This window comes from Labrus mixtus, chromosome 10 (genome assembly GCF_963584025.1).
Source record: "Labrus mixtus chromosome 10, fLabMix1.1, whole genome shotgun sequence".
Classification (NCBI taxonomy): Eukaryota; Metazoa; Chordata; class Actinopteri; order Labriformes; family Labridae; genus Labrus; species Labrus mixtus.
The window spans coordinates 2,875,711-2,903,048 of NC_083621.1; the positions used below are offsets into that span (position 1 = coordinate 2,875,711).

General features: G+C 41.4%; 1 protein-coding gene across 1 annotated transcript in view; it reads right to left on the minus strand.

Moving 5' to 3' along the window:
* Nucleotides 1–466: 466 nt before the first annotated feature.
* pdgfc (platelet derived growth factor c) overlaps nucleotides 467–27,338 on the minus strand; it is a 57,216-nt gene continuing 30,344 nt past the window's right edge. The window contains exons 2-6 of the mRNA XM_061047612.1: nucleotides 20,268–20,460; nucleotides 12,467–12,647; nucleotides 3,219–3,426; nucleotides 2,848–3,068; nucleotides 467–1,641 (exon numbers count right to left, since the gene is read on the minus strand). Coding sequence (XP_060903595.1) covers nucleotides 1,528–1,641; nucleotides 2,848–3,068; nucleotides 3,219–3,426; nucleotides 12,467–12,647; nucleotides 20,268–20,460 — 917 coding nt within the window. The 3' untranslated portion in view covers nucleotides 467–1,527. The remainder of the gene's footprint in view (nucleotides 1,642–2,847; nucleotides 3,069–3,218; nucleotides 3,427–12,466; nucleotides 12,648–20,267; nucleotides 20,461–27,338) is intronic.

Sequence of the window (27,338 nt, forward strand, 5' to 3'; positions counted from 1 at the left end):
TGGATGCTATCTATGCTGCTATGAATGGAACAATATATGAATTAATAGACAAAACTTGAGGTAAGGGTAGGGATTTATATGTTTTACTTCTACCTACTCCTTTTTGGACACTGTTACTTTTTGTTTGTATTTGTTTTTCAATATCTTATTTAAATTTTTGGTTCAAATTAAAATCTTTCATTCAGTCAAAAACAGTTTTTTTTTGTCTTGAAAGAAAAATTTGATTTATAAATGACAATACACTATCACATGCAAATGACCTTTATATCCTTCCCACTTGCATTTGAATGTAAAGCTTGTGATTTTTTTTACGTCCATGTGAGACGTATTCTCCCGACATGAACATGTAGCAGTAGACGGTTTAGTTCTGCACGGCCAGAAGTTCACTTGGGAAAAAGCACTTTTTTAGACCACCCTCTCTACTATGTGGGTTGAGTTCGTTCACTGTTTAGTAATTCACCTGCAGTAAGAAATGGAAGAATTTATTTTTGACTTTCAGAAAAAAAAAAAAGAAATACACAAACAATTATTGCAAAAAGTAAAGATAAATAACTTTGGCATACAGAAAATGAAAAAAACAAAAAAACACATCCATTATCCATGACACGATGACGATGTAAAAATGACTAACAATGAAAAACTCTAAAACTACTGTACAGTGACACATGGAGCAAAGAAGACGTTCAGACCTAACTTTCCCTTTCTTTAAGCAAATAAATATTTAACACAAACAATCTCAAACGCAGTAAGACGTGCTTAACGCTAGGCATTCTTAAAGAAGGCTGAAGTGATGATGCAGAGATGGGTTGAAAGAAACTGATTCTGTGTGCAACCCTGATCTCCTCCTCGAGAGAGTCTTTGGTAGAAAAGGCACGATAGTATAGAAAAGCGATGTAAAAGACATATTTACACATAGAACAATCTTATTAGAAAAGCTTTTCAGTGAGGCTAAGACTGTGCTTCAGATTAAATCTGTGGTGACAACAATGAGGGGAGCAAAGGAATACGGCTCGTGGATAAGCACCTTTTTTGCGCCTTGATGGTAATAATAGAGGGGCTGGGGGAGTAAGGCAAGCTGCAGCCAGCTCATTTATAGACATAAAAAAAGTACTTGAACAAAGAAGCTCCCATTTTCCATGACAGTATCAGCCCACGCCAGCTGAACTTTAAAAAAATAAAAGAAGAAGAAAAAGCCGCCCCAGTGTTCTTATCTCAGAGCAGCTGGAGAATATAGTCTTCTCCCGACCTCACAGGTAACAGTCCAGAGCTGCTTCACTTTTAAATTCACCCGCAGAAAACACGATTGGTATTCCACATCAGCAGTCAAATCCATTCAGGAGATTTATTAGATTCCAGTCTGCTCTGCTTAATCCACTTAGCAAAAGGACAACAGGATAAAAGGGAGAATCTTGTTAGCTCCCGGTGGAAAAACGGATGAGACGCAGAACGTTGCAACAGCGGCGGCAGAGGTTAATTTTTCTCAACGTCCTGTGTTGCTCCAGTGGCAGCTATCGCACATGTTCGAGGTCAGTCCGAGTCGTCTTTACACACGCAGGCGCACTCCTCGTGGTGCTCCAAGAGCACGTCGGTCAACGACTTCTGCAGGCCTCTGCTGCCGCTTCTGTGTTTGAGCAGCAGCACCTGTCAAAAAAAGCAGGAAGCTGTAGTTCACAGGTAGACGCACATAGTCCAAGTGAAACATGCAAAAGGACATAAATCATACTGACCCAGCACAAACAAGGGGGTTAGCTTGAAAAATGTAATAATAGCATTCTAGCTAATTTCATGGCCTGCTGTGGTGCTTTGTCCCTTCTGTCTGTGTGTTTGCCTTCAGGTCGCTGTAGGGCGGGGTTTCCGATGCACCTGAGCGGACCTGGCCCGTCTTTCAGGTAAAGGCTACTTAAACAGGACATGTTATCCGCCTCCTCCACCTTTTCAAACACTCCCCCTGTGGTCTAAATGAAACATCTGTGCTGTGCTTTGGTCAAAATATAACATGAATCAAGCACCAGAGGAGGTTTGTGACCCTGTATAAACCAGCTCTCTCAGAACGCTCCGTTTTGGTGTGTGTGTCTCTTTAAATGCAATGACCCCCCCCCTGAGTTTTCCCCGTAGACATCACTCCTTCGCTAACGAGAATAAAAATGGCGGACCTGTGCAAAAGTTTTGTTCTAGGCTGGAGGTGGAGTCCATGGGTGGAGAAACCAGGGAAGGGGAGGGGATTTTTTTTTACCAGAATCCCACTGTGACATCACAAGGAGAGCACATTAGAAACAGAGCATTTTCCTCTGTGTTGTAAGACTTATGCAGACCACAAACAAAGGACTGGATGGTTTATTTCACATGTTGTGGGTCAGTAGACTCTCAGGTTACCCAGATATATGTTCAGAAACACTGAAGAAGTGGACTTTTCATAATATGTCCACTTTAAGATCCAGCAGTCAACCCGTTCAGATCCTATGTCCTTTGAGGACTCTGTACATGGGGTGTGCTAAATAAGCACTATGGGCTTTCCTGTAATTATGTATTACTACAGTGTGATATTTTCTGTTTTCTCAGAGGAAAGACTAGGCGACAGGTAAATGAACACATTCCTTGTTGTTCCAGATACGCTGTAGCAGCTAATTTGTTTAAAAAACCAGTGAAACATTTACCAAACACTGGGTTCTCCAAATAAATAGATCTTAATGTGAGGCCCAATTTCATTTGTATGCCAAATAAATAAATAAAAAAGGTCTTTTAGTTTGTTATTATTAGTTGGAAATAGTGTAGTACAGTTCACAATCACTGATGTTATTATCTAACCTCCCTATATGTCTGACTCTTAACTAGCAGAATGTTTTTTACCTCATGGTATTTCTTTGTGATCCTGGTGGGAACACACTGGCAGTCATAGCAGCGGTGAGAGCAGCAGGCACAGTTCCCACCACAGCGCTTCACCAGGAGGCAGCTCGGCCAGAAAATGGCATCTGTCCTCTTCAGCTCTTCACGCAAGGGCGCAGAAAAATTACGGGGAGTGCAGCTGTACATCCGAACTTCCTCCCGCAACAGATTGAGATCGGCTCCACCTCAAAGACACAGAGAGGATCATGATGAGAATCACGACCTGTCAAAAGTTACTCCAATACTTCAAAGGCACAAATCACCAACTTATTCTTACAGATTAAATGTTATTATGCATGACTCCTCAAACAGTTGGATTTGTTCAAATGTCCTACCTCTGGCTTTCTTATTGAGGACGAAGGACTTCCCCAGCACATGCCATGTAGGTTTGTACAACTCGTCCATGTCCACCTGCCATCGCTCCGGCTCCAGGTACTTCATGACCTCCTCCACGGAGCCAAGTCCTGCAACAGCCTCTGACAGCTCCTCGATACCCTGCTGGGATGAAGGGAGAGCCGCGGGGACCTCGGGTTCTGATTCGCTCTGCAGGAGAACAAAGCAGACAAGAGAGGTCATTTAGTCACAGTTTTCAGTTGAAACAGGATAAGGTATTAGATGTTAGGGTCCTGCTTTCTGTCGCCTCCACACCCAAAACCACCTCAAAACCTCATCTGCCCCAGGATGTTTTAAGGTCAGAACCTTTCTCTGATTTAAGAGTTTGGGAGTTTGCTGTAGGGTCAGTTACGACTTTGTCAGCAGTGAGGACATGCGTTTTAATTCTACAAAGTTAAAATAAATAAAGAAGGGGATTTTTACTCCATGGCACATTTGATGTCATGGCTAGAAATTGGGTTCATGTTCATTAAATGCCACAGTGGTTTGGATTTAAGTTGTGCGAATCAGAATCCAGGACTATCCAAGCCAACAGAGGCCCAATGAAAGCATCTATGTGTCAGAGTTTGTGATGTGAGGAAGAGATGTTAAGTCTTTGATTTAAAACCCCAAAACCAGCTGAAAAAGTGAGTTGAACTGTAACTTGAATAGAAGTTTCAAAATGACACTATATGAATATGTTGAATGCACAGCAGCTCAGAGGTGAATGTGAATAACAGCACTTTATTTCAACGCTGTGATCTCCCACTTTGCATCACAGTGCTTGTCCCTTTAACTCCTGCAGGCGGCAATGTATTTTTTGTTCCCACTTTCCCCGGGCCTGCAGGCTGCAGCGTGCAGTCTCAGACTAAAGATTGATACCCGGGGTGTCGGTCGTCCCAACGAGAGAAGAGGCTAATCTGTTAAACCTTTCAGTCCTGTGATGCCGCGTTTGTCCAACATGTCAGCTCGCCGGTCCCTCTAATCTTACGTGACTGACAGGTAGAAGGCAACGCTGTGACAGTTACAAAAAAAAAGAATGCAGCTTGTGGAGCATTGAAAACATCGGTTGCTGGCAGCTGGGTCTTTAAGCTTTTTGCAGAAGCAGAAAAAAAAAAGAGATGGTTTCCAGGAACCAGTATCTTCTCTTTGATGACTTATCGTGGTGATTTAGAGAGAAAGCCAGTGAGGAATGGGGGGCTTCTGGAAGAATAAATGTTCCCTTTAGTCAGAGGCTGTAGAACTTTACACGGGAGGATTTAGGGTCTGCTTCTTATTTACAACTCATACTAAAAAACTCAAGTTTTCACGGCACTGAAAAGCCATTAAGTGGTTTAAATCAAACAAGCATTTGCATACTGAATATTAGGTGCAGAAAACAAATATAAGATTAGATTCTGTGTTATTCCAGCATCTACAGGCCTGGTGGTATAGGTTTTTAAAGTAAGATGCCAGTGGTTTACATGGCTGCACCACAGGCTATGAAAACCCAGCTGATGAGCAGCTGTGCTCGTGCCACAGATTTGACTCATTCTAATGAGGCCGCCTTCATAACCACTTATCATATCTTTGGTTTATTTGGCACCCACTGGGATAAACAGACGCAAACTGGATGGGAATATTTGTGGAGAAATGGCTGCTGTTATAACGTCGTAGGAGTAAAAAAAGAGGAAATTGAGCAGTCCCTTCCCTGAACTGAATTTCCAGACAGCTGAGAGTCTTATTATTCGAAGCTCTGGCAGTAGCTAACAGCGCAGGCTGGAAGCCATTAACAGCTTGTGAATGTCGATGGTGCAACACTCCCCCAATTACCGGCGCTCTGTGGAGCTCATCTTCAGATAGAGAACGCCGAGCAATCCGTCAGAGACACGTCGGGATGGTGTGAATAGGAGCTTTAAGTAGCAGATGATTTAAGATCATTTAAGAATTTCAAGAACAAAAGAACGTAAATAGACCACCAACCTCTAACCGGCATGTTGGCCATGTACAGTATGTCAAGTATCACACAGATGCCTTGTTTTCAAAGAAGTTAACACAGCTTTGCACCACGGAGAACATTGTGCTTATGGTAGTTTGTAACGAGCTGCTCATGCTTACCGGCCTCTGAATGAAGTTTAAACTCCACGGCCCGTATTCACAATTCTCAGAGCGCTCCTAACTTTGCTTCAAAAATCCTAAGAAGGATTTTTAGCCTTGGAGTGATTAATGCAGACGCAGCAGCTTCTGCACATGCTGATAGTTATATAAAGAGATTTAATTAGTGATTGGATGCACCTGTAAAGAAACTCAACATGCATGTCTCACTTTGCACAGAAAAAAGTCACAGATGGATTGAAATGTCTGCACAAATAATTTGTGTCTGTCCCGCCCTACTATGAGTCAATAATATTCTTCATGTTGTGTTTGCAGAACTTTTTCTCTGTTTCATCCTCAGCTTGAGAAACTCTTGTTTCCTGTTAAAAGTCCTCCTCACAGTTTTACACCTGAGGAGCTCACTTAAGGGCTAAACAGTTTTGTGAATCTTGTCCTGACTTTAAAATAAAATTCTTATAAATTGTCTTGATTTTAAGAATTTTCTTAGAGTTTTGTCACGAGGAGTAACTCTTAGCACTTAGGAGGCTATATATTGTTTTTCATGCTGCAGTGATTCAGTGATTTGAGTAAAAAAACACTATTGTTCACTTAACCTTTAACAGCACCAATGCCAACATCATGCTCAGTTTGAGTCACACTGTTTGAAGTAAAGTAAAGAAAACAGAGAAGTCAGCACATCAACCTGATCAGCTTCAGACCGCTGATGAAGGCTTTGCGCTGTTGATCCGTACGCTGCTGCTCCACTCAGACAATAAGAGCTTTAAAAGGACATTGAGTGTGCTGACTTTTCTGTTTTCTTGTAGTCTTTTTGCGGTCGTGCACCTGAAGATTTATTACTGTTTGAGTGTGCTCCTGTTCTCTGCTGTTTTGAAGTAACCTAGAAAAAAAAAAAAAAAAAAACCCAGCTCAGCACAGTGTCTTAAAAGCTGCACTGTCAGATCATTGTTAGGCAACTTAATTGCAGAAATAAACAAATGCAGCAGTGCACGAGTATATATGTGTGGGCATCATACTTGGCACTGTTTGGATTCAGGCACAAGTTTCAATCCAGCTGTAGGGCACCAGGTCAGTCCAGGACCAGTTGCAGGTATTTTCTTTGCATTGATATATTTGACATCAGGACACTTGAGGAATACAAAACATCTGCAGTAATTTGATTGTCTCCTAAAAGCTGGTATTCACAAGAAAGGTGCACTGGGATTCTATCTACTAATAAAGGCAATGGTTGGAGCGGCTGTGGTTCAGCGGTGGAGTTGGTCGTCTCTCAACCTGAAGGTCAAGGGGTTCAATCCCCAGCTCCTGCAGCCACATGTGATGTTGGGCAAGACACTTAACCCCAAGTTGCTCCCGCTGCTTTGTCAGCGGTGCATAAATGTGTATGAATGGATAAGTTACTTAAACACAGCAGCCTCTACCATCAGTGTGTGAATGTGTAGGTGTGACCTGCGGTGTAAAAGCGCTTTGAGAAGTCAGAAGACTAGAAAAGAGATATTCAAGCTCAAGTCCATTGAGTATTAAAAAAAGTATCAAACAGAACATGAGGCTGTGTAAATTTAGAGATTACAAAACCTTATTTCTACAGAATTCTGAGGTTGATTTTGAAATCTATCTCAGTCAAAACTTTTAATTTTCCTGCATATGTCTGCACCTAACAGGCTCAGATTATCCCGACATGACCTGATGCATTGTTAATTATTCAACCTTTAGACCAAAGTGCATTTCAGAATTCAACTTTAAAGTATTGAAGTCAACCTTGGTTATTGCTTTTGAGCTGCCTTGATGAACAGAGTTCTCTGTCAGCTTCAGTTTTGTCAGTCTTGAATAAAAAAAAATGCCGAGTCAGCAGGCCGAGGAATGCTCGGTGTAAAAAAATAGAGACTAAGTGGTTGAACCAGGGTTACAAAAGAGATGCAATTGTGAACATAATGATATAATCAGATACATATATACACAGGCAGCAGGGGGGAGTTTAACACAGGGATGCAGTGTACAAATCTTCTGATATGATTGCATGTTTGGAAAATTATAAGATTCAAACCATTTTGGTTCTTCTTGATGATCTGAATCAGTGCGAGCTTGTGACGTCCCTCTTATCGCTCTCTCTCTCTCTGACGCCCCATGCCCTTTTAGAGAAACCTCGTTTTTCAAGCTGTGATTACCTCGTTTCCAGCTCTTTGTTCTTCCACAGCGCAAACCACAGCACGCTCTTATTTCTGGTAAGTGAAATGACAGGTTCAGTTAACTGTGTTGAGATGAGAATTCTGAAATAGCATATCCTGGGAGAGCTCCGAGAAAAAAAAAAAAAACACAATATCTTTGCTTCAACGTGGAGCTGCAAAACCACTTCCTTTGCACGCGAGCTCCTCAGTACACCACGAGGACTTCTGTGCGTGAATGTATAGTGTTTGTTTCTCTCACTACACGCCACACACTGCAATTTAGGTCGGTGTAAAAACAGACCTCAGTTTCATCATGCCAGCAGTAAAAACCTCCTGCACGGTCTAACCATCTGCTTTAACGAGCATTTCATTCCTTACTCCCGCTCTCGTATCCCCTTCTTTTTTTCATTTTCTGAGGGAGTCGCACTTTATATAATCGGTACAAAATAAACAAAGATGGAGGAGCGGTGTTCATACCTAACGAGCTGAGGGGTTTAATTAGGAATAGCGCCCTCACAGAGACAATGATGTATGTTTTGTTTGCTCTTCTGAACCCTCGACTCTCCCCCACTCCCTTCAACAGACTCCTTCTCTTCTATGTTTTAACAACCTCTTCGCCTCAGCCCTTCCACTCATCCTCAAATCTCTTCCTGTGAATTACAGACCCGCTCTTATTTTCTCCCCCTCCTCACCCTCCCCTCCTTTTCCTTTGCGTGGAAGTGGTGTGGAGGAATCATTGCTTGTTTAAATATAACCTAAAGTGCCGGCCCCTGCGTGGCACGAGGTTCCACCGGGCTGCTGGTCGACCACAGAGGAAACAGAGCGCTGCTGTTCCAGCGCGCTGCTCCTCTGTCAGAGGAAAAGTTCAAAGGGAAGACCGAGTGAACGTGCGGAGGCCATAGCTTCCTTCCCAAACCCCCCCCCCCCCCCCCTTCATGGTTTCCACACTTTCCAGAATGACTTTATGAAAGATAAACTTGGCTTCATGTTCCATCACAAAGTCAGCGGCAGACGTCTCAGCTGCAGAACAGTTTATTTTACTGCAACATAATTCAATGTGACTTTTCAATTCCAACACCGCCACAGATTTTGTTTTTATAACTTTCAACTTTCATGAAATATAAAACACCAACATTTTTGAAAGTTTTAGACTCATAAAAACACACTTTTATAAAAAAAGGCTTTTATGTAAATCATCCTTTTTTAGTATCTTTATCCTGATCTTTGCTGACACCTGTTTTTATTTCTGATTGACGATGAGATTTTAGATACAAACACATCTAACCTTTAATCTCATTTATTTGTCATGCTTTGTTTATTATGAACAGGAGCATTGACAAAGTTTTTAATGATATCCAATCTAATCATATGATAAATGTGCAGACTCTTATCTCACACAGACGGCTGCAGGAATAAAGATGAACGGTAAGTTTGCGTAGAAAAATGGATGTTTAGGAAACACTTCCCTCCCCTTAAGGCATCCTGGGATCGATTCACTTCTTCTAATCGTGTCTTATTGGATTAATCCTTCTCCATTAGATAGAGCAAGGCCTCACACTCACAATTCACTGAATGTCTTGAGATTGACTTTTTCAGTCACCTCAATAACTCAACAAAATACATAAATGTTACCACCGGGGGCTAGAACACATCATGACTGACTTTCCACTTTTATTTCTGAAAGTAGAAACACAGCTTTGGTGCTCAGCGTGCACACTGGGTTGTTCTGCTAACAAAAATTATGTTTTAAAGTTGAGGAAAAATGTGAGAATACATTTTATGAGGACTGAGAGTTAGATATCATGTCTCATCGAGCACGACTCGACGTGCACTGTCCACACTGCATCTGTTAAAAATGACTTGCTCTGTGAATTTTAGTTTCCCCTTGCAAACAGCGGGTGTGCTGTAACATGAACCTGAGTTTTGATCGAGCTTTTCAAGTATCTCATTTTTGTAATCGTGCATGTAAACATATCCTGATTTCCGAAACCTGATTTTGCTACCTGGAGAACTCTAAAAGAAAACGGGATCCTGTGACCTGTATAAACCTTACCCCGGTTTTCTGACAGCTGCAGACTTCCTGCGCAGGCGCGGCCTCAGCCAAGTGACGCATCAGCAAAACAAACATGGTGGAGGCTGTAATATATATTTGGAAGTTTTGATGGGAGAACGTATCGATATGCTGACCTTTTTAAGTCTGTGGTGAACAGTCTACAGGACGCCGGTACTACATTTTCTTTCCTGGTTAAATAAAATAAAAAAATGACTCAATTCCCAACACTCAAAGAACCGTCAATAAACGGACCGCGGTGAGCTGAATACATTTTTTCCGGTGTTGACACAAGTCAAAGCTCATCATTTTAATCACAGATGTAGATAATATTAATGAATCGTTATTTCCACTTTGTACAACAAGCTAACGAGCTCTGCTGAGTGAGAACAGTCAGCTACAGCGGCCTGTAGAGCCCCCCCCCTCCTCGTTACTCGTCCATGCCTTTGCAAGCGACAGAGAGGAAAGCAGAAACGGGGACATTGGAGGTTAAAACATCGGGTCACTCTGCGTCCCACATGGACTGTAACGACACTCTAACAGGAAACGATTGACTCGAGATGATTTTGTCGCTGTGAGGACACGGTGTTAAAGTAGCAAAAGCACTTGAAATACAACAAAGAAAACGTTACAGAGAGAATGAAAAAAATTCCATCAGTGACCTCTGGGGCACACGTGTGCTCGTCAGAGTGAAGACCGGCTGAGCTGTTTACTTAAAGCAAGAGAACAGAAGTCAAACATGACAGGTTCAAACATGGCAGTCATCTCGTCACTTTATCTCTGGGCCTTTGTGTGTGTGTGTGTGTGTGTGTGTGTGTGTGTGTGTGTGTGTGTGTGTGTGTGTGTGTGTGTGTGTGTGTGTGTGTGTGTGTGTGGTCTCAGTGAAGCGAAAGAGAATACTGGAAGAGGATATGATCAAGACAAAGACGGCTAGAAGTACCCAGACACAGGAGTCTGTTGTGAGATTTTTTTTCACAGAAGTTATGTGAGCATCTGTCCGGTGCAGAAATGCTTCAACTCATCACTGATCATGAGCTGTGTTTGACCACGCCCCCTCTCCATGTCCTGTTGTTTACAGTGAGAAGGCAGACTCAGAGGGCAGAACAAACACCTAGCTGTGGGAGTGTCACCCACCTGGGGGAGGGGCTACTGCCCTTTGTGATGTCATGAAGGGAAAATCTCCAAACGGCCTGTTTGAGCACACATTTTCTGAAAAGTGGAGCAGGCAGAAGACGGAGAGGATGGACTTTTCTCATCACTGGGGGGTTTGTAGACGGACTAGAGACACATGTTAGAGTTAGAGAAACAGGGTGAAGTGTATTATTCATAATATGTGACCTTTAAGAAGGACTCTAGTTATCTAACACACTGATGTGAGCAGCGTTGATGACATTAGGCACCTGAGGTTTGTTACAAGACGTTATTTATGTTATGTCAGATAAGAGCATATGAAGGTGACTTTACAAACATGACGTTAACGTCAATATTACCGTTTGGTTTTCTTCAGCAATCAATATCCAACCTCCTGGTTGAAGGTTCTGCATTTGTTTTACCCATCTATCATTTCTGACAGCGCCTCTGAAAAGACTTTAACGCTGTTTATGTTACCTCTAGATTTCATTTTTCATTAGATTCTCATTTCAGCCTGTGGAGGTTGTTGCTTATAAACACGACTACAGGTGGCAATAAACGTTTGCAAAAACAGCCTCCTCCTCCACATGATTTTCAGTGCAAACATTGTTCATCCCAATTAGAAAAATATCACACTCATGACCTTAACCTCAGAGCTGCACTGAGTCATGTTTGTCGCTCGAGAAGCTGCAGAACGAGTCATATAGAATAATCTGCCAAACATTTAAAGGTAATCAGGGGGGTAGAACTGGTGATTAAAGTCTGTGTCACAGGAAAAGATAAATGACAGGAAGTATACCAGGATAGAGCAGAGAAAGGGTTGTGTTGTCTGCTGTTTGCTTTAAGTATAGAGTCAAAGTGTCTTTGTGAAGTGGGGTACTGAGAAGACATAAAAAGGCATATTACTTTTGAATCGTCGTTTGGGATGACAGATCCTGAAACAGAAAATGAAACCGACCGACGGCAGCTTGACAATTTTCCTCACAGAAAGCACTTCTATCTCTTAATTCCTGCTTTCATTTCAGGGGCTTGAATGATCACCCCCACCCCCACGAGGGTCAGAGGACTTCTTTGTGAACCTGAAGCCACTTATTTTCTCCATCTCAGTGTCAAGCGAACACCATCAGTGACTGTGAGGCACCTCGTTTGTTAGATCCATCGTCCTGGATGTGTAGTTACAGCGCAGGTTCAGAGGGTATATACGGTTTTATATGGAACAAATCGAGAACACAACGGCTTGATTATTTAAACGCTGAAACTGTTCGAGCCCCAGAAAATGAGAAAATTACAGAGTTTCAAACCATTCTTAGTGAGGATATATTGGTTGGTGTGTGCTCTCTAGCATTATAGACCTATTCCAGGGTCTATTACCAAAAGAAATCCTCCTGAAACATGGAAGGAAAACTCTGGTTTTGTTGTCGTTTTGCAGACGTGTAGAAGTGTGTGAGCTGTAGAAGTGTGTGTGTGTCTCATCCTAAAGTAAATGAGAGTACAGGTGCCAGATGTTCCAAAGTGCTTAAGCATAATTTCTCCCCGACAATGCTTAAATCCTCGGGTACACATAAACTGAAATGGATGATTGCAAATGAAAACACTGTGTTATGCAAGCAAATGATTTTAATTGTGCTCACATGAAGAGACATGTCCCTCTGCTGTGTGAACTCCCTGAAGTTTGAGACGGGGAGAGAGGAAAACGCTAAGACAGCTGAACTCATCTCAATGCATAATTTTTTTTAAAACACACGACCCGTTGTTTTGTCTGTTTGTTTGTACGCACCACAGGCAGGAGGGAGTAGCGGATGCAGAATCCCGGCGCAGAGGGGAAGTACTCGTCAGAGATGAAGCGGATGCGGATCTGACTGCCTTTGGAGGTGTGACCGGCCGGCGCCGACTGTGAGCCGCACCAGCGACCCGCGATGGTCTTCTCAGTCGGATCCTCTATCTCCACAAAGTCGTACCTGATGGAGTGAGACAGAGAACAGAAGAAGAACACAGGATTTAAGTGTCTGAGGACTTACTCCACAACTGTGTTCCAGGAAATATATATTTTTTAAAGTCTTAAAATGGTAATGAACAGAGCTAATTTGAAAAATGATTATCGGCTCATTAAACATCAAAACTTCAAGTCAGCTGACCTCATTCACTCCTGACTCTCCGAAGAGACGAGACCGCCGACCCTTTGTTCCACTGACAACATCTGTATCATGAATAATGCGACCACGGAGGGGAGAGAAAGAAAATTCTGTTTCTACTTGGGCGTTCATTGGTTTAAGGCGAGACACTACAGGTGAATAGGGTAAAACAAATTAACTCACAGATATCAACCTGAAACTTCTCCAGTTTATTACTTATATCAAGGCAAATATTTTTCATATTACAAGTTTTTTTAAATGTTTTGTTTAAATATGCAAATAAGGCATTATCTAATTAAATATGCACTAATTTGCATACATTTCCAGCTGAGAAATCTGAACATTGGATAAACCCAGGTTCAATAGCATAGGACCAGTGAATGGAAGGTCCTCATTGGTTACATGAGGGGTCAATCAAAAGGTCAGAGTTCATGAATTAGAACAGAGAAAACAGTTGAACAGCTGGGGACATTTTGAAGCAATCTGTGGATCTTTGTGGATGTAATGTGTTTGGATTCAATCTTCACTGGATTTGGGTCGTTGCTGATGCAGCAGGACCGTTTTTGTTGGATAATTATGACCTGAAGAGAACAGTCGACCCTCCATGAAAACATGAATCAGAAAGATCTGTTTTTTTGTCGGTGGTCTGACAGATGTGTAGATTGTGGCTGCTGGAGTGATGTACACAGAACAGCAGTTGTTTAAATGACGGTGATAAAAAGAAGACGTGTGTGATTTAGAGTCTTTAGAGTCATCATGACCTCTTCAGAACTCAAATCTATTAACAGATCTCAGGACCTTTTCTTGCTTTCTGTCTCAAAAGTCAGAACTGAACTGAGGAGGCGTTTAAGTTTCCCACTCCCGTTACTTTAAACTAATTACAAAAAGAGCTGAGACTTAAGCTGCTCTCATTGGACGCTTTTTAAGAGGATGTTAAATGACTTGGAGGCGGACACATCTGGCTGTAGATGTTCTCCCAGCTGATGTGTTTGTGGATGATCTTGACAAACAGTTGGGTTTAAATGTGTCTAATAATGGATTTTTTGTGTGCTGCTGGCCAGGACGCTCTTATAAAAGAGATTCGTAATCTCAACGAGTTTCTTTCCTGGTTGAATAAAAATTAACTTTTTTCCACTCTAATGCAACAAATCAGCTTTAAGAACAAACTCTGTATCACATAGACATTCAAACCAAATGTAGAGGACCCAAGTGCAGACTAAACAAAATGTTCAATAAAACAAAAAGACCAAAAGGCAAAAACACAAACGCTTAATTTTCAAGTAAAAAACACAAAGACCAACAGGAGTCCATTAGAAGAAAGAAACAGACCCATTAGGAAACTCAACATAGGAACACGGGAAAGTCTGTCAATGAGCTGACACATTAAGGATGACACACTGCGACTACATAGACCCCGGGGTAATCAGGCACAAGTGAGACTAACGACACAGGTGAAGACAATCAGGGCAATTAAAACTGGAGGGACACACACACACACACACAGAGGCAGGAAGAAACACGAGACATGATACATGGGTACATCTGTACGCCCAATGTACAGACACTACAGTCCTCATGGCTGTCCTGGGTTTGAATCCGACTCCTCCCTCTCTGCTCCCTACAGTTCCTGTCACTCTTTTCTGTTCAAACTATAAGGACAAGACGTGGACCAAAACATATCTTTAAAAAAACAAGCTACCAAAACTGCATCCTTTTTGGCAGTATTAGTAATGGAGGTATCCAATACTTGGTAACACATCTAGCTGCAGACAACATGTCTAAGCTTTAAAGTTTGTAGACCACCTGTGAGTCAGCTGAGGTCTTTTCTTTTGGCCGTTAGGTTGTTATCAGCAGCTTATCATGTTTGCTCTGGTGCTGCTTCCTGCGCTGCCCTTCTAAAGGTGAGATAGTTAATATCAATCAAGCTGCCCGGGGAAATAAAGATTTAACCTCATTTTTTGAAAATGAAAATAAATATCTTTAATAGCGGGTTATATCTCAGCAGTGACAGACTAGTGTTATCTACTGCCTGAATTAAATGATTAAAAATAAACTGTGAGTGTATTGAGGACAAACCTCAGGTTGGTCGACAGTGCAGCACAAGCAGCTGCAGCCCGCTGACAGGCATTTTACACTGATGCTACATGTTATCTCTGACATATTGTTTTAATTAAACCTGGAGCTTGTTGAACTGTACAGAGCAGAGTGATGAGCTGCAGGCCTCTCTTCATGCTCAGTTTTGACTCACTTTATGATTTATTACATCAATGGGATTGCTGATCTGGATTTGGAAGCTTTTTCTGAAAGTTTTAAATTATGTATTTTATCTCTTGATATCTGTAAGATATCTACTAAACTAAGTTTAGATTCTGGTCCTGAATGCTCTGGATTTGTTTGGACCAGAGAAGGTCGGCGGTTTTAAGGCACCCCCACGCGGCCGTTTTGGACGCCCCTCGGTTTGTCAGATATGAGAGCAGTTATCAGGTCAACAGGTGTTGCAGCGATGGAAGCGGGCGCGAGAAGTGGTTCAGATAGAAGTGATTGTACCCGACCTAAAAAGCCTCTGCATGTTTCTAATAAGCTCCACGAGCAGAAACGTGCTCAAACTAGGATCAATATTGGAGATGCTTTTGAAAAATGGAGAGAGGTTAGAACACAGAAAGGTTTACAGACCCATGCAGAGCTGGATAAACACTGAAGCTTCAGAGTCCACCACATGGTGACCTGAGTGAGCATGGACTCTAGAGAGGAGGGGGGGGGGGGGGGGGGAGACAGCTCTCTATAATGCTTTTTTGGATTGCAGTACCTATTTAAAACAACAGGTGTCAGAGTTAAATATTGCTCCTTTAACCATTATAATATTGATAATATTGTTTCCATTTTCATTGTCTGCTTCTCCTTTGAAAACCCACATAATAAGCCATGTAATTGGACTGCAGAAGAGTTTAAATAACAGTATTTTCTGGCTATAAACAAAACATCCCTGAAAACTGCAAAAACTTTTTCTGGCTGAAAACAAAAATGTGGATATCTGAGAAAATCCAATGCAAACTTAGAAATAAAATATATTTTGAAAATGACAGATGAACAGTTCAAATATTCATTTTCAAGAATTTCAGGAGAGAAGATAAAAATAAACATAACAACTGAGGAAAGTACAAAAAAGCACAACTCCTTGTTGTTGGGAGCAAACTTTGTGACCCTGTAATTACATGACATCTCTCTCTCTCTCTCTCTCTCTCGACCGGCCACCCTGCCAACACATAAGCCCAGTAAACAGTGTGCAGTGCAGGAGCATATGGCCGAGCTCCAGACTCCTTTTTGGTGTGCCAAGGCTAACATCAACCAACCTCAGCACTTAAAACATGCAGTTCAGGAGTTCAGCCTTCATTATTTATACCTGCGTGTGTGTGTGTGTGTGTGTGTGTGTGTGTGTGTGTGTGTGTTTAACCAGTGGCTGCGGTGTGTTCAATACCGCCTTGTTTCTCTGACTCTTCACAGTCTGGGATTAATCACTCTGCCATTTGCGTCAACAGGCACGCTAACCTCTCATTCAGGTCTGCCAATTCGGATATTTGGATTTCAGGGACATTGTTTACATTTTGCGCAGGCCTGACAGATTCAGTTCAAGCTGGTTTGAATAAAACAACATAGGGCGACATGAGCAAGACTAAAAATGGATTTTCTGTGATGTTAAATAAACTGAAGGGGAGGGGAGGAGGGGTCGATGCATTCACTCACTCTGCAGCCTTTGATTTGGAAAGTCAGACATGAAGTTTATGATGTGCACAAACAAACACACAGGGAAAAGCCTGCGAAGAAATGTAAGACAACTGCATGCAGTATGAAACATTCATTCATATAAACGCAAACCAGCGTGGTATGAAATGATTCTGGAAAAGGATAAAGTAACACTTTAAGCCTCTTCTTGACGGAGGTCAGCGAAGAAAAGAGAAGCTTTCCCTCTCTGAAAAATCAGCCCTCAGACGGCTCCAAAGCTTTGACAGATGGCTCATCAATAATTCAGAGCGCCCTGATCATTACACATCACCATGTGTTCGGAAGCAGCATGTCGAACAGCGGTTTCTCCGATTTACAAACGCACTGACATACATACCGAACTGTACGTACAGTCACAGTGAACAGGATCAGAGCACCAGAGGAGGCTCATATAGAGGATTACCTCCTCTGCACACATCAGTGTTTTATGATCACAAAGTGTTCTCTGGATGTGTGTTTTTCTTTTCACATTACCAGACACTTTGTATGAAGCACTGCCACGATGCAGATTAGCAACACTAGCACTGTTTTTTTTTTTAGTTATCTTGTCTAAAAAGAAAAAGAAAAAGGGGAATATAAAGCTTTTCTGAGAGCAGCCCTGTCTGTGAGCCGTCAAGCACGACTCCGCTGCCATGCCAACCAGCTGCAAAACCGATCCCTCTCCAACAACGTGCCTCTCCTCCAGTGGATTTGGCGAGAATGCTTTTCATCACGCCACAGACAAACAGAATATCTGATGAGCATCTCGACTGCTCAGCCTCGCTCGCTCTCATCTCAGCAAAGACTTCTCGCTGCAGGCTTCCTATACCAGAGCCGAACACTTCTCCCCCCTCTGTTGTTTGCTCCCCCCCGCCACCGTGGTGAATCGGTGGACAGGAGATTACAGCCATGTTTATTTGCGTCGCATTGTGCAGTGACAAGAGGGTAAGAGCAGCTATCAGTAATGCTGTGTATGAAAGGTATACCAGCAGAAGGGAGGTCAAAGATTGTGAATGCATTTGTAAGCAGCGATGACAGTTAAAGTAGATTCCAAGACCTGGCTAGAGGCCTGGCAATGTGAGTGTGTGGGACAAAGGGAGAGAGAGAGAGTGTGTTTGAGAGAGAATAAAGGAGAGGGTGAGAGTAATGACAAGCAGAGAGACTTGTGAATGTGTGTCTTCTTCTGCTTGTGATTGCATGCTGCATTCAGCAGTCTACCATGCCCTGCCAAGAGTGTGTATCTTGGGATTGAATCAAAACCTGTAAGGCCTCAGTGGGGGTGTTTTTTTTTTTTCTTCTGGGGCTGGGGGGAAAGGAAAAAATGTGAGAGACGTGGCGATGACTTGCATGACCCCAGAAAAAAAAGGATGTTGTTATTGTCTCTCGCCCCTCTCCCCGAGGACGCTGACTAGTGCAGTCTTGTTAAAGGCGGGACGGCACAAAGGATGTCAATCTGCACCCTGCCCCGCACTGGAACTTTCGCCTCACAGGGTTTCAACAGCACAACTAACCTCATTCGTCAATGTGCACCCAACCCGGCCCACCACAGAGGTGTTCAGAGTGGGGGGGGACTTGAATTACTTGCAATAACAGACCGTTTTTCTGTTTTTCTCAGAGGCAACAGCCGACAAAGACAGGCTGCAGGAAGTAAATTGTGCAACAATAGTCCTTGGATGGCAAGAGATTCGACAGCTGAATCAAGAGAAACACATCTTTAACAAGACTCTGCGATGATTCTCTGAGTCAGTTTAAAACTGAGATTGATCATACTTTCGCTGGAAGGCAAGCAGGTTGAGTCACTGACATATCCTTTTCTTTCCTGAAACCATTAATTTGTAAGAAGGTACATCTATTACTTTCATGTCTCTCACTTAAAGCAGATTTATATATTGGCATGCTGTAGGCTGAATCCCTTAAAGACCTCAATCAGGCCTTTAATCATTTATAAAGAACTATAAAATATGAATTAAGTGTTTCAAATGTATCTTAATAACACATTATCTTCCAGTATCACATCATACATAATTTGTCAAAGCAGTACAGAGCTAACGTCACTTCATATGTCTGTGCATTTATGATATAAATTGATAATAATTTAATCTTAATTTAGATAATTCAAGTTGTTAGTTTTTACCAATGCTGTGTCAGCAGGGGGATTTAAGGAGGGTCAAATTCTTTAAAATCAGATGTAACATGTAACATTGCTGTTCTCTTCTGAATCTAAAGAGGTGCATTGTTAATTATTTAAACTCCTGGCTTTGCCGGTCAGACAGAGAAACTCAAAATGTCGGCTCCCTGGTTCTTATCTTTTGTTCAAACCTGGCACTGCTGCAAAGGAATCGAATAAGGCCGGTTCTGTTTTAAACCCGTCATTCACCTTGTCATCCATTAGGGGGCTCTCCAGGAATGACCAGGGAGGTCACCCTCCCCCAGCTCTTCCTCTCCTTCCATTTATTGGGCTCCTCCATGCTAACCAGTCGGTTGTGATATATTGACAGCAGGGCACTGAGCATAATGCACAGAGGATGAATCGATCGTCGCAGCTCGGGATCCCTCTTTAAATTGAAAGGCAACAGAAGCAAACCCCGGCAGTAATTGAAAGTGTGCTCCTCAATAAAAGGAGAAGATGTACTGTAGAAGATGTACTGAACATATGTGTGTGTGTGTGTGTGTGTGTGTGTGTGTTTCAATTCATGTGTTTCAGTCAGAGGGGGAACAATCAACAATCAACAATCACGTAAGCGTCTAAAAATATCGACCACATCAAGTAAAACGCGCCGGTCTAAACCACGTCATCATGGTGTCCTGGGTGAAACAAATCACTCTGATGTTGGGTTTTCAATATTCACAAGCTGCCATGCCAGACCAAAGGCAATTTCACAAATGGCAACACTGTGACTCTGAATCTCTAAAGATGGAATAACAGCCCAGGCAGGACCATGTCTTCACCACAGACCAACACACATCAGGCCTGCCAACAAGGGGAAGCCCCTGTTTGATGGGATCTGGCCAAGAGAGCAGGAAACGCTTAATAGAAAGTCAGTTACAGCTATTTGCTGAGGGAGGTTATCATTCCCCATCAAGTGTAATAGATATTTCATTGGGCCATTAAGAACTACTTTTTCTTATCGCTCAACATTTAATTCATGAACTATTTTAAGAGTTTTTCAGATGGCGGCACTTTGTCAAGTCAGAGTGGAACATCCTGACAGAAAAATAATCCCTTTCGCACACATTACAGTGGCCCAGAAAGCCAGTGTATGAGTTAGAGGGCACAAACAAGAAGCAGGACAGTAACAGGGACGTGCAGACCATTTTACAGGGATTTCTTTTTGACACTGTTAAAATGATGTTCAAATATATAAAACAAACTCATGAGCAAGGGTAGTTCAAAAAGTGATATATAACAGTTAAAGGAGATCTATTATACTCACTTTGACCAATTCATAACACATATTATCTCAAGACACTTTACAAAAACAGCAGGTCTAGACTGTACTCTTTGATATTTTATATAGTATTATATTGTTATTATTAATATTATTTACAAAGACCCAACCTTATCCACAGCACTAAGGAACATTTAGGAAAGTTACTTTACTCTTTAAGAGGCAGAAACCTTGAGCAGAACCAGACTCATGATGAACAGATATCTACTTTGATAGGGTTGGTAATTGTGCAGCTTACTTGCATATGCCGTCTTCAGGGTCCTCCAGACCAAACCTCTCATCGAAGGTGAGCTGGATCCTCATGTTACTGTTTGCCACAAGTCTCCAGACCAGCTCAGTGTTCCTGGGATAAGTGTTTGGGAAGTCTGGGCTTTGGACCATTCCCTCTCCAGACACTGTTATGATCTTCTCCTGATGAGAATCTTGTACTCCTAAAAAAACAAAAAAAAGAGAGATTGTTTTAAAAAACGTGATTGTGTGTATTATAAAAGTTTGATTAGTTCAAAGGAAATCGGAAGGTCGAGGGTTTGATCCCCAGCTGAGCTACATGTCCGATGTGTCCTTAGGCAAGACACTTAACCCTGCATTGCTCCCTCTGCTCTGGTGGCGGTGTATGAATGGATTAGTGTTGTACTTACTCTCTGATGTACGTCGCTTTGGATAAAAGCGTCTGCTAAGTGAATTGTAACATTGTAACTAATGTGCAGTGAAACATTGACAAGGTTATGATTTCAACCACCTAGCAAAAAAGTAATATCACTAATGAAATATTGAGCAGGTGTCAAATTAACAAAACGTTAACTGTTAAAGAGAGAGGATATTGCACTGCCTTATGGTTGCCTATGATTTATATACACATCCGTGTTTGGATACATGTCTGGCTGATAATCAGGCATTTTACCTTCTCCCACTCCCAATCTCAGAGGATTATTATTTAAGAATAACTGTTCAAACATATTTAATTTGGGGGATGTATGAAATATTAAGGTTGTTACCCATGCTTACATATTAACTCAACGTTATGTCCCAACAGTACATTTTCTGATGGACTTTTTACAACCTTTTTAAGCATCAATAAGGGAAATCTAAAGATATTTGTATTATTTTTTTCACCTTATTATTGCATTTTAGAAATTGCTTAAGAGGTAAGCAGTCTCATTATGGCCAGTGAAAAAGAACTTGGACCTGTATATGAGCCCCATTCAGGTCTTTGCACTTAAAAACACAAGGGATGTATAAGGGAGGTATAAAATAAATGTCAGCCTAAAGACGGTAGGAAACTTGTGACAGTCCGAAAGCAACAAAGTGAACAAGCTAATCTGAGTAGTGAGAATTCCCCAAAAACCTGCAAGCATGAAAATGAGTCTTCCCTGAGAAAATAAGTCCACATGGACCATGCCTTATGGTCTTGGTTATATATGTGTGTTGTCATCATAACTCCATTAATCTGAAACATTTGCTCAATGCAGAGGACTTCAGATTCCACCTGAGCCCCACAACCATCCCGAAGCCAAGCTAATAGTGTAGATTCAATACTTCAGGTAAAAAAAAAGATACATAACTTATGAGTATCTGTAAGCTACATAAGTGCACAGGCTAGAACCATTTTCATGCTTAAAATATCTTAATAACCATGGCAACCAGGGTCTTAATTAACACCTGCCAAGAGCATGTCTGTATGTCAGAGTACCATAGGGGTGGATGGGCTGGCACAAGCACACTCAAACACAAACTGATGGACACACATTAAAACACAAGAACACCAGCCATCACTCACCATTGTTAGATTTACAGGACATCAGCTAACCAACTGCAACTGGTGTGCTGCTAGCTAGCCTTAGTGTTAAGCTTGTATTACAGATTTACAGATTACTATTCTTTTTAATTGGTGAAAATTGTGGCGCGAGGGAGTGGGGAATGACATGCAGGAATAGAGCCACAGGTCAGATTTGAACCCAGGCTACCTGCTTAGAGGACTATGCCTCCATTCACTGGGTTCACTAACCACTGGACTACTGGTGCCCCATGTGAGGCGAATTTTACAAGGAGTCAGGCAACCTTCCAAAAGATTATTTTTAGCAAGGAAGAAAAATGTGCTTGGCTGGTGGATTTTTTCATCTACTCGCCACTTTTGCCAGTAAGCCAGAAAGTGAATTTCCCACCCTGATTGCAGCATATTCTGAAAATACTTGAAACTTCACGCAATAGAATTCATTTTCTACACAGTGTTTAGCCTGTAGCCTCTAAAGCTCAAACACAGATTGAAGGAGGAAAGTAGTCTTTATCACAAGGACAAAGTATGCATCTCAGCATCTTGTTTAAATCAATTTATTGTGTTAGCTAACATGCTAGCAACCTCCAATCTTAAACCTAAACTATCTTAATCCTCCTTTTAACTTGGAAATGAAAAAAACACTTATCACCATATAAGTCCTGCTGAGAAAAACAAACAAGTTTTCACACCATGTTGACATGCTGAAGCTATATTTGAGAGGAAAGCACATCGTTTGTCACACAAAAGAACAGTATTTTTAGAGGAAAGCAAAAAGAGACTGAAATGCTAATGACATTTGAGTCCCAAACGGTGCAACTAAGATGATAGCAGAGGTGTTAAAATTTAATATGTAGCATTAATCAACACTTCCACAAGGAATGTTTCACACAACAGAAGCTAATACAACAACATAATTTAACGCTGGTATTACTATCTACATGCTGTGTTGAAAATGTTTTGATTTTCACACAGATTACACTATATATCCCATCCCCTGACTTTTCTCAACTTTTTAAAGCTCAATCTATATTTATAGATCATTCAGTATTCATACACCGATCCAATATGTCTAGCCGTCATAAGAACCGGCAGGGGTTTAATGTGCTCATTAGGAGGAGCGTGCTGCTGGAAGTCTGTCGGTCCATTAAACGGATGAGTAAACATTTCCCCAGTGCAACTTGTGTACACATATTTATATTTAAAACACATTTTGGGCTTGATTAGTCGTTATTTTGCCATAAATTTGATTTAAGGATGTGATTCATGCCCAGCGGTGTGATTCATTCAGAGGTTGTTAGCTTGTAATAGAAACACAAACACAGACAGGTTACGTTCGTGCCCTGTGCCCACCCTGTAAACTGTCAAAAAGTTCCACAGCAACGCTTAATTTCTCGCAATGGTTCCAAGGATAACTAATTTGTCTAAAGGAGTGGTTACTGAAGTGAGGGAAACATTTTCTGATTATTCAAAGTCAGAAACAAGTCGAAGAAATCTGGCAGTTCACCCAAATGCTGCTAAGCCTGTCAACTTTACGTTCACACCATCGTTCGTACCATAGACATATGGACAGCACGCCGCAACCTCCCCCCACTGTACAAATAAGAGGCGACAACAACCCTATGAAGGGTGCTGACATATTGTGCATTTGGAGCCAGAATCTGCGCAGTTGAGTTCACCTGGAAGAACTTTGATATAATTGACGCCACACCTCTTTGCTAACAAAGACAAACATTTAACTTCCCTCTTAAAGATCCCTCAGGTTTGTATAGCAGGATAATATCTAACTACAAGAACTATACGGGGTCTGAATTTTTTAAAATTTGACCTGTATTTTGGTTTTATAGTCTAACCCATGTCCCATCTGTAAACATGGAGGACTCAGGTATTATATATGCTGCAGCCAGTCTGTAGGGGCGTCTCTTAATATTTTATCTTCACTCCAGGTAGGATGTTGCTCTGTCCAGTCTTTATACAGTCCAAGGTTAGCACAATATGGTTTACAATGCAGATCTACTGCTCAAAATTCTTCTAAACTTTCAACACAATGTATTTCTAAATTTTAAATGGATGACATAAAGTCAAACGCAGGATGAAAATATCAATCCTTGCTGGCAGATTTGAGGAGCTAGGTACTGTAGCTAGCTTATTTACTGAACATTATAGGCTGATGCTTTTATTGGAAACACCATCACTCGCAGACAAAAATAAATAAGACATATGTTTGTATTGCAGCATAGAGTTATAGTTATTGCATTAAAGTGTGGAAGGAAAAAATAAAGGATCAGACTCATGTATTATTCCAAATTGAGCTCATTAGATTGCTTAGCTTACGTACTTGGCTAAGCAACAAAGCTATAAAAAGGAATGCTTTATTGTTCAAACAGTCTGTGTTTTGATTCTGAATGTTATCGAAGAAAAGGCTTTTGAGACGAGGATTTACCAGTGTGTTATATAACAAGACAATTGGCTGGTTACATTCCTCCACCTCAGATGGGAAAAAGACAGAGATGCTCAAATCGTTTTTTGTTTTATTTTATCCGAATGCGATTAAAAAAAAAAGAGAAAGGACCCCCCTAAGTCCTTAAATGACAAACATTGCTCTTTCTATGAACCAATGCCACCAAGTTAACATTTGGAGGAATCCAAAGTTCCAAACAATCAAGCTCTGTCTTGTTTGAACAATTGCTTTATTAAATTAAATACCAATATGTAAGATATCTATGATAAAGTGAGCTTACTATATGATCAGACATTAAGGAAACATGCTATGTTGAAGTGCTGGCTTCTCTGACAACAATGCAGCAGCCAGTATGTCCTCCTTCTAACTTTAGATTCTGGTCTTGAATGATCTGTTTTTGTTTGGAGGAGGTAGGCGGATTTTAAGGCACCCCCACATGGTCGTTTTGGACGCCCTTCGGTTTTGTCAGATATGAGAGCAGTTATCAGGTCAATAGGTGTTGCAGCGATGGAAGCGGGTAAGAGACGTGGTTCAGATAGAAGTGATTGTACCCGACCTAAAAAGCCTCTGCATGTTTCTAATAAGCTCCACGAGCAGAAACGTGCTCAAACTAGGATCAATATTGGAGATGCTTTTGAAAAATGGAGAGAGGTTAGAACACAGAAAGGTTTACAGACCCATGCAGAGCTGGATAAACACTGAAGCTTCAGAGTCCACCACATGGTGACCTGTGTGAGTATCGACTCTAGAGGGGGGGGGGGGGGGGGGAGACAGCTCTCTATGATGTTTAGAATTTGGACTGCAGTACCCATTTTAAACACTAGGTGTCAGAGTTACATATTGCTCGTTTAAAGCTCTTGTTTAGAGTTTTATATCTTGTGAAACACACTGAAATTACAATTGATGTACATTTGACTGATGTATACGTATAAAGGACATTATCAGCAGAGAAATAAGAGGCACCACTTTGTCCACAGGGGGCGACAAAATCAACAACACAATTCGGAATGCAGTTTCTCACAGTAGCGGTAGTGTTTTTTTTTAATGCTCAATGAATAATTCACATGGCCCTTTAAAGTAGTCGAGTATTTACTTATTCATTTTTTTAATAAAATCTGATTTTTTTCAGAACATACAAATAATTTCTGGTACATTAAATCAACCACTAAGCCTCCCCAAAGTGTTCTGGCAGCGGTAAATTTACTTTGAATTTTCTTGTTTTCTTTTTTGTAGTTTCTAGAAAGGCGTACAATCCTTCCCTAATCCAATAACAAACAGCATTCTTATCAAGATGTAACTTGAGATCATCCCCACTTTCCCTCTTGGCATCCCCACTGCAGCTGTCCATCAAACGGAGTAAGTGGATAGACCAACAATGACACTTTTTAAGAAAACAATAACTTCAGATTGCAGATATCGCTTTGATGTTTTCATTTGGGTTTGTTGGGGAGCCAGGTGGGAACAGATTGAATGACAGAGTGCCAGATGCAAAGAAAAACAAGGCCCGGGCATGACTTCTCCATGAAGAGGCTCTTTCATTACTGTGTGAAGAGTTTGGCCTCAAGTACAAACTGTCTTCGAACATAAAGGGCCTCCTTCTTCTTGCAAGTCAGACTTTTTGCAAATTAATTCATGCACCCCTTTAGGCCAAAAGGAGAAAAAAAAGACATTTATATGTTATATGTCATATGCAACATAACTCCTGGTACAGACTCTTGTGATATCATGCATTGACTTTACAACAACTCCTTACTGGCAGGCTCTCCTGCATGCACACTCAAACCTGTGCCAATTATCCAAAACACTGCAGTGCAACTGGTCTTCAACCTGCCCAAAACAGCACATGCCACGCTGCTGGGCCCATTGCTCCCCCAAGGATATAAAAAGCCAACTTCCTGTGCCACACTCGCTCTCTCTCTATCTCTCTTTCTCTTTTAAACAGAACAGTGTTTCCACCGTTGTGTTTAGTTTTGCATTTCTTTGTGTTGGTGCGCTCACAGCATGCACACACACCCACACACACTCTCTACTTATGTTGAAGACAGATATCTTAACCATTGTTATCTTTGATTAATTTGGTTCATTTTGTAATAAATCGTTCATTTATTTCAGCAAACTCCTCTCGTCTTTGGTCATGGCCCCATGAGCCGCGTTAAGACAATCTTGTCATTGTTTTGGCATGTTCATATCATAATAAGTAACCCTGAGTGTTTGTGGCCAAGAAGTCTTTATAATACGAGATTAAAATGTCTCTCTCTCTCTTAAGCTTTTGTGCAAGAAGCGGCAACACAGCAGGTTTGATTGACTGTTTTTATATCCATCTGCACGCTCAGGAGGAAACAAGCCGATAGCTTTCATGCTATTAAAGCTCGGCCCTCCATCACAATGACGTGTTTTTAATTACATCCCCATTACTGTGGGCTCCTTACATACGGGCTCATAAAGTGCGTAATGAATTATGTGAAAAAATGTGATTCTTTAACGAATGGGTCCAGATGTAGGCGTACATATGGTATTAATAGAAGAGGCCAGACAACAGCGAAAGATCTGTACGAATGGAGATGGACTTTTTAAGATTGTCTCTGTGAAGAATTTCTTTGGAAAATTTGTAGAACAATAACAGGAATGCTTCTTTATTAAAACTATCATTGAAGGGAAAACGTGAAAGGAAGCTTGTTTATGCAGAGAAAGGGGAAACGGACGAGTGGGAAAAAAAAAAAGAGGCCTTGACATGAGAGCATTAGTTCCTGATGAAAAGGTATTCCAAAGATCTGCACGGATGAAATCATACTAAATCCAGAAAGTCTGCAAATATCCGTCTTAATCCTCAGACACTCATCACAAGTAATTGCAGAAGGTGGGGGAGAACATTGTGTTTGCATTCCTGCTCGGTTCAGGTCTTTGTGCATGAAGATCAAGAACGAACCAATCGGAGGGAGTCTACGCTGTGGATCTTTTGTTCACTTGCATCAAAGCAGAAACTCTTCAACTGTGCAGAGTTAAAAAAAAACAATATTTGATTAAAGTGAGATCCACGAGGTCACCAACCAGACTCTTTACTTTTTTTCTCCCTGAAG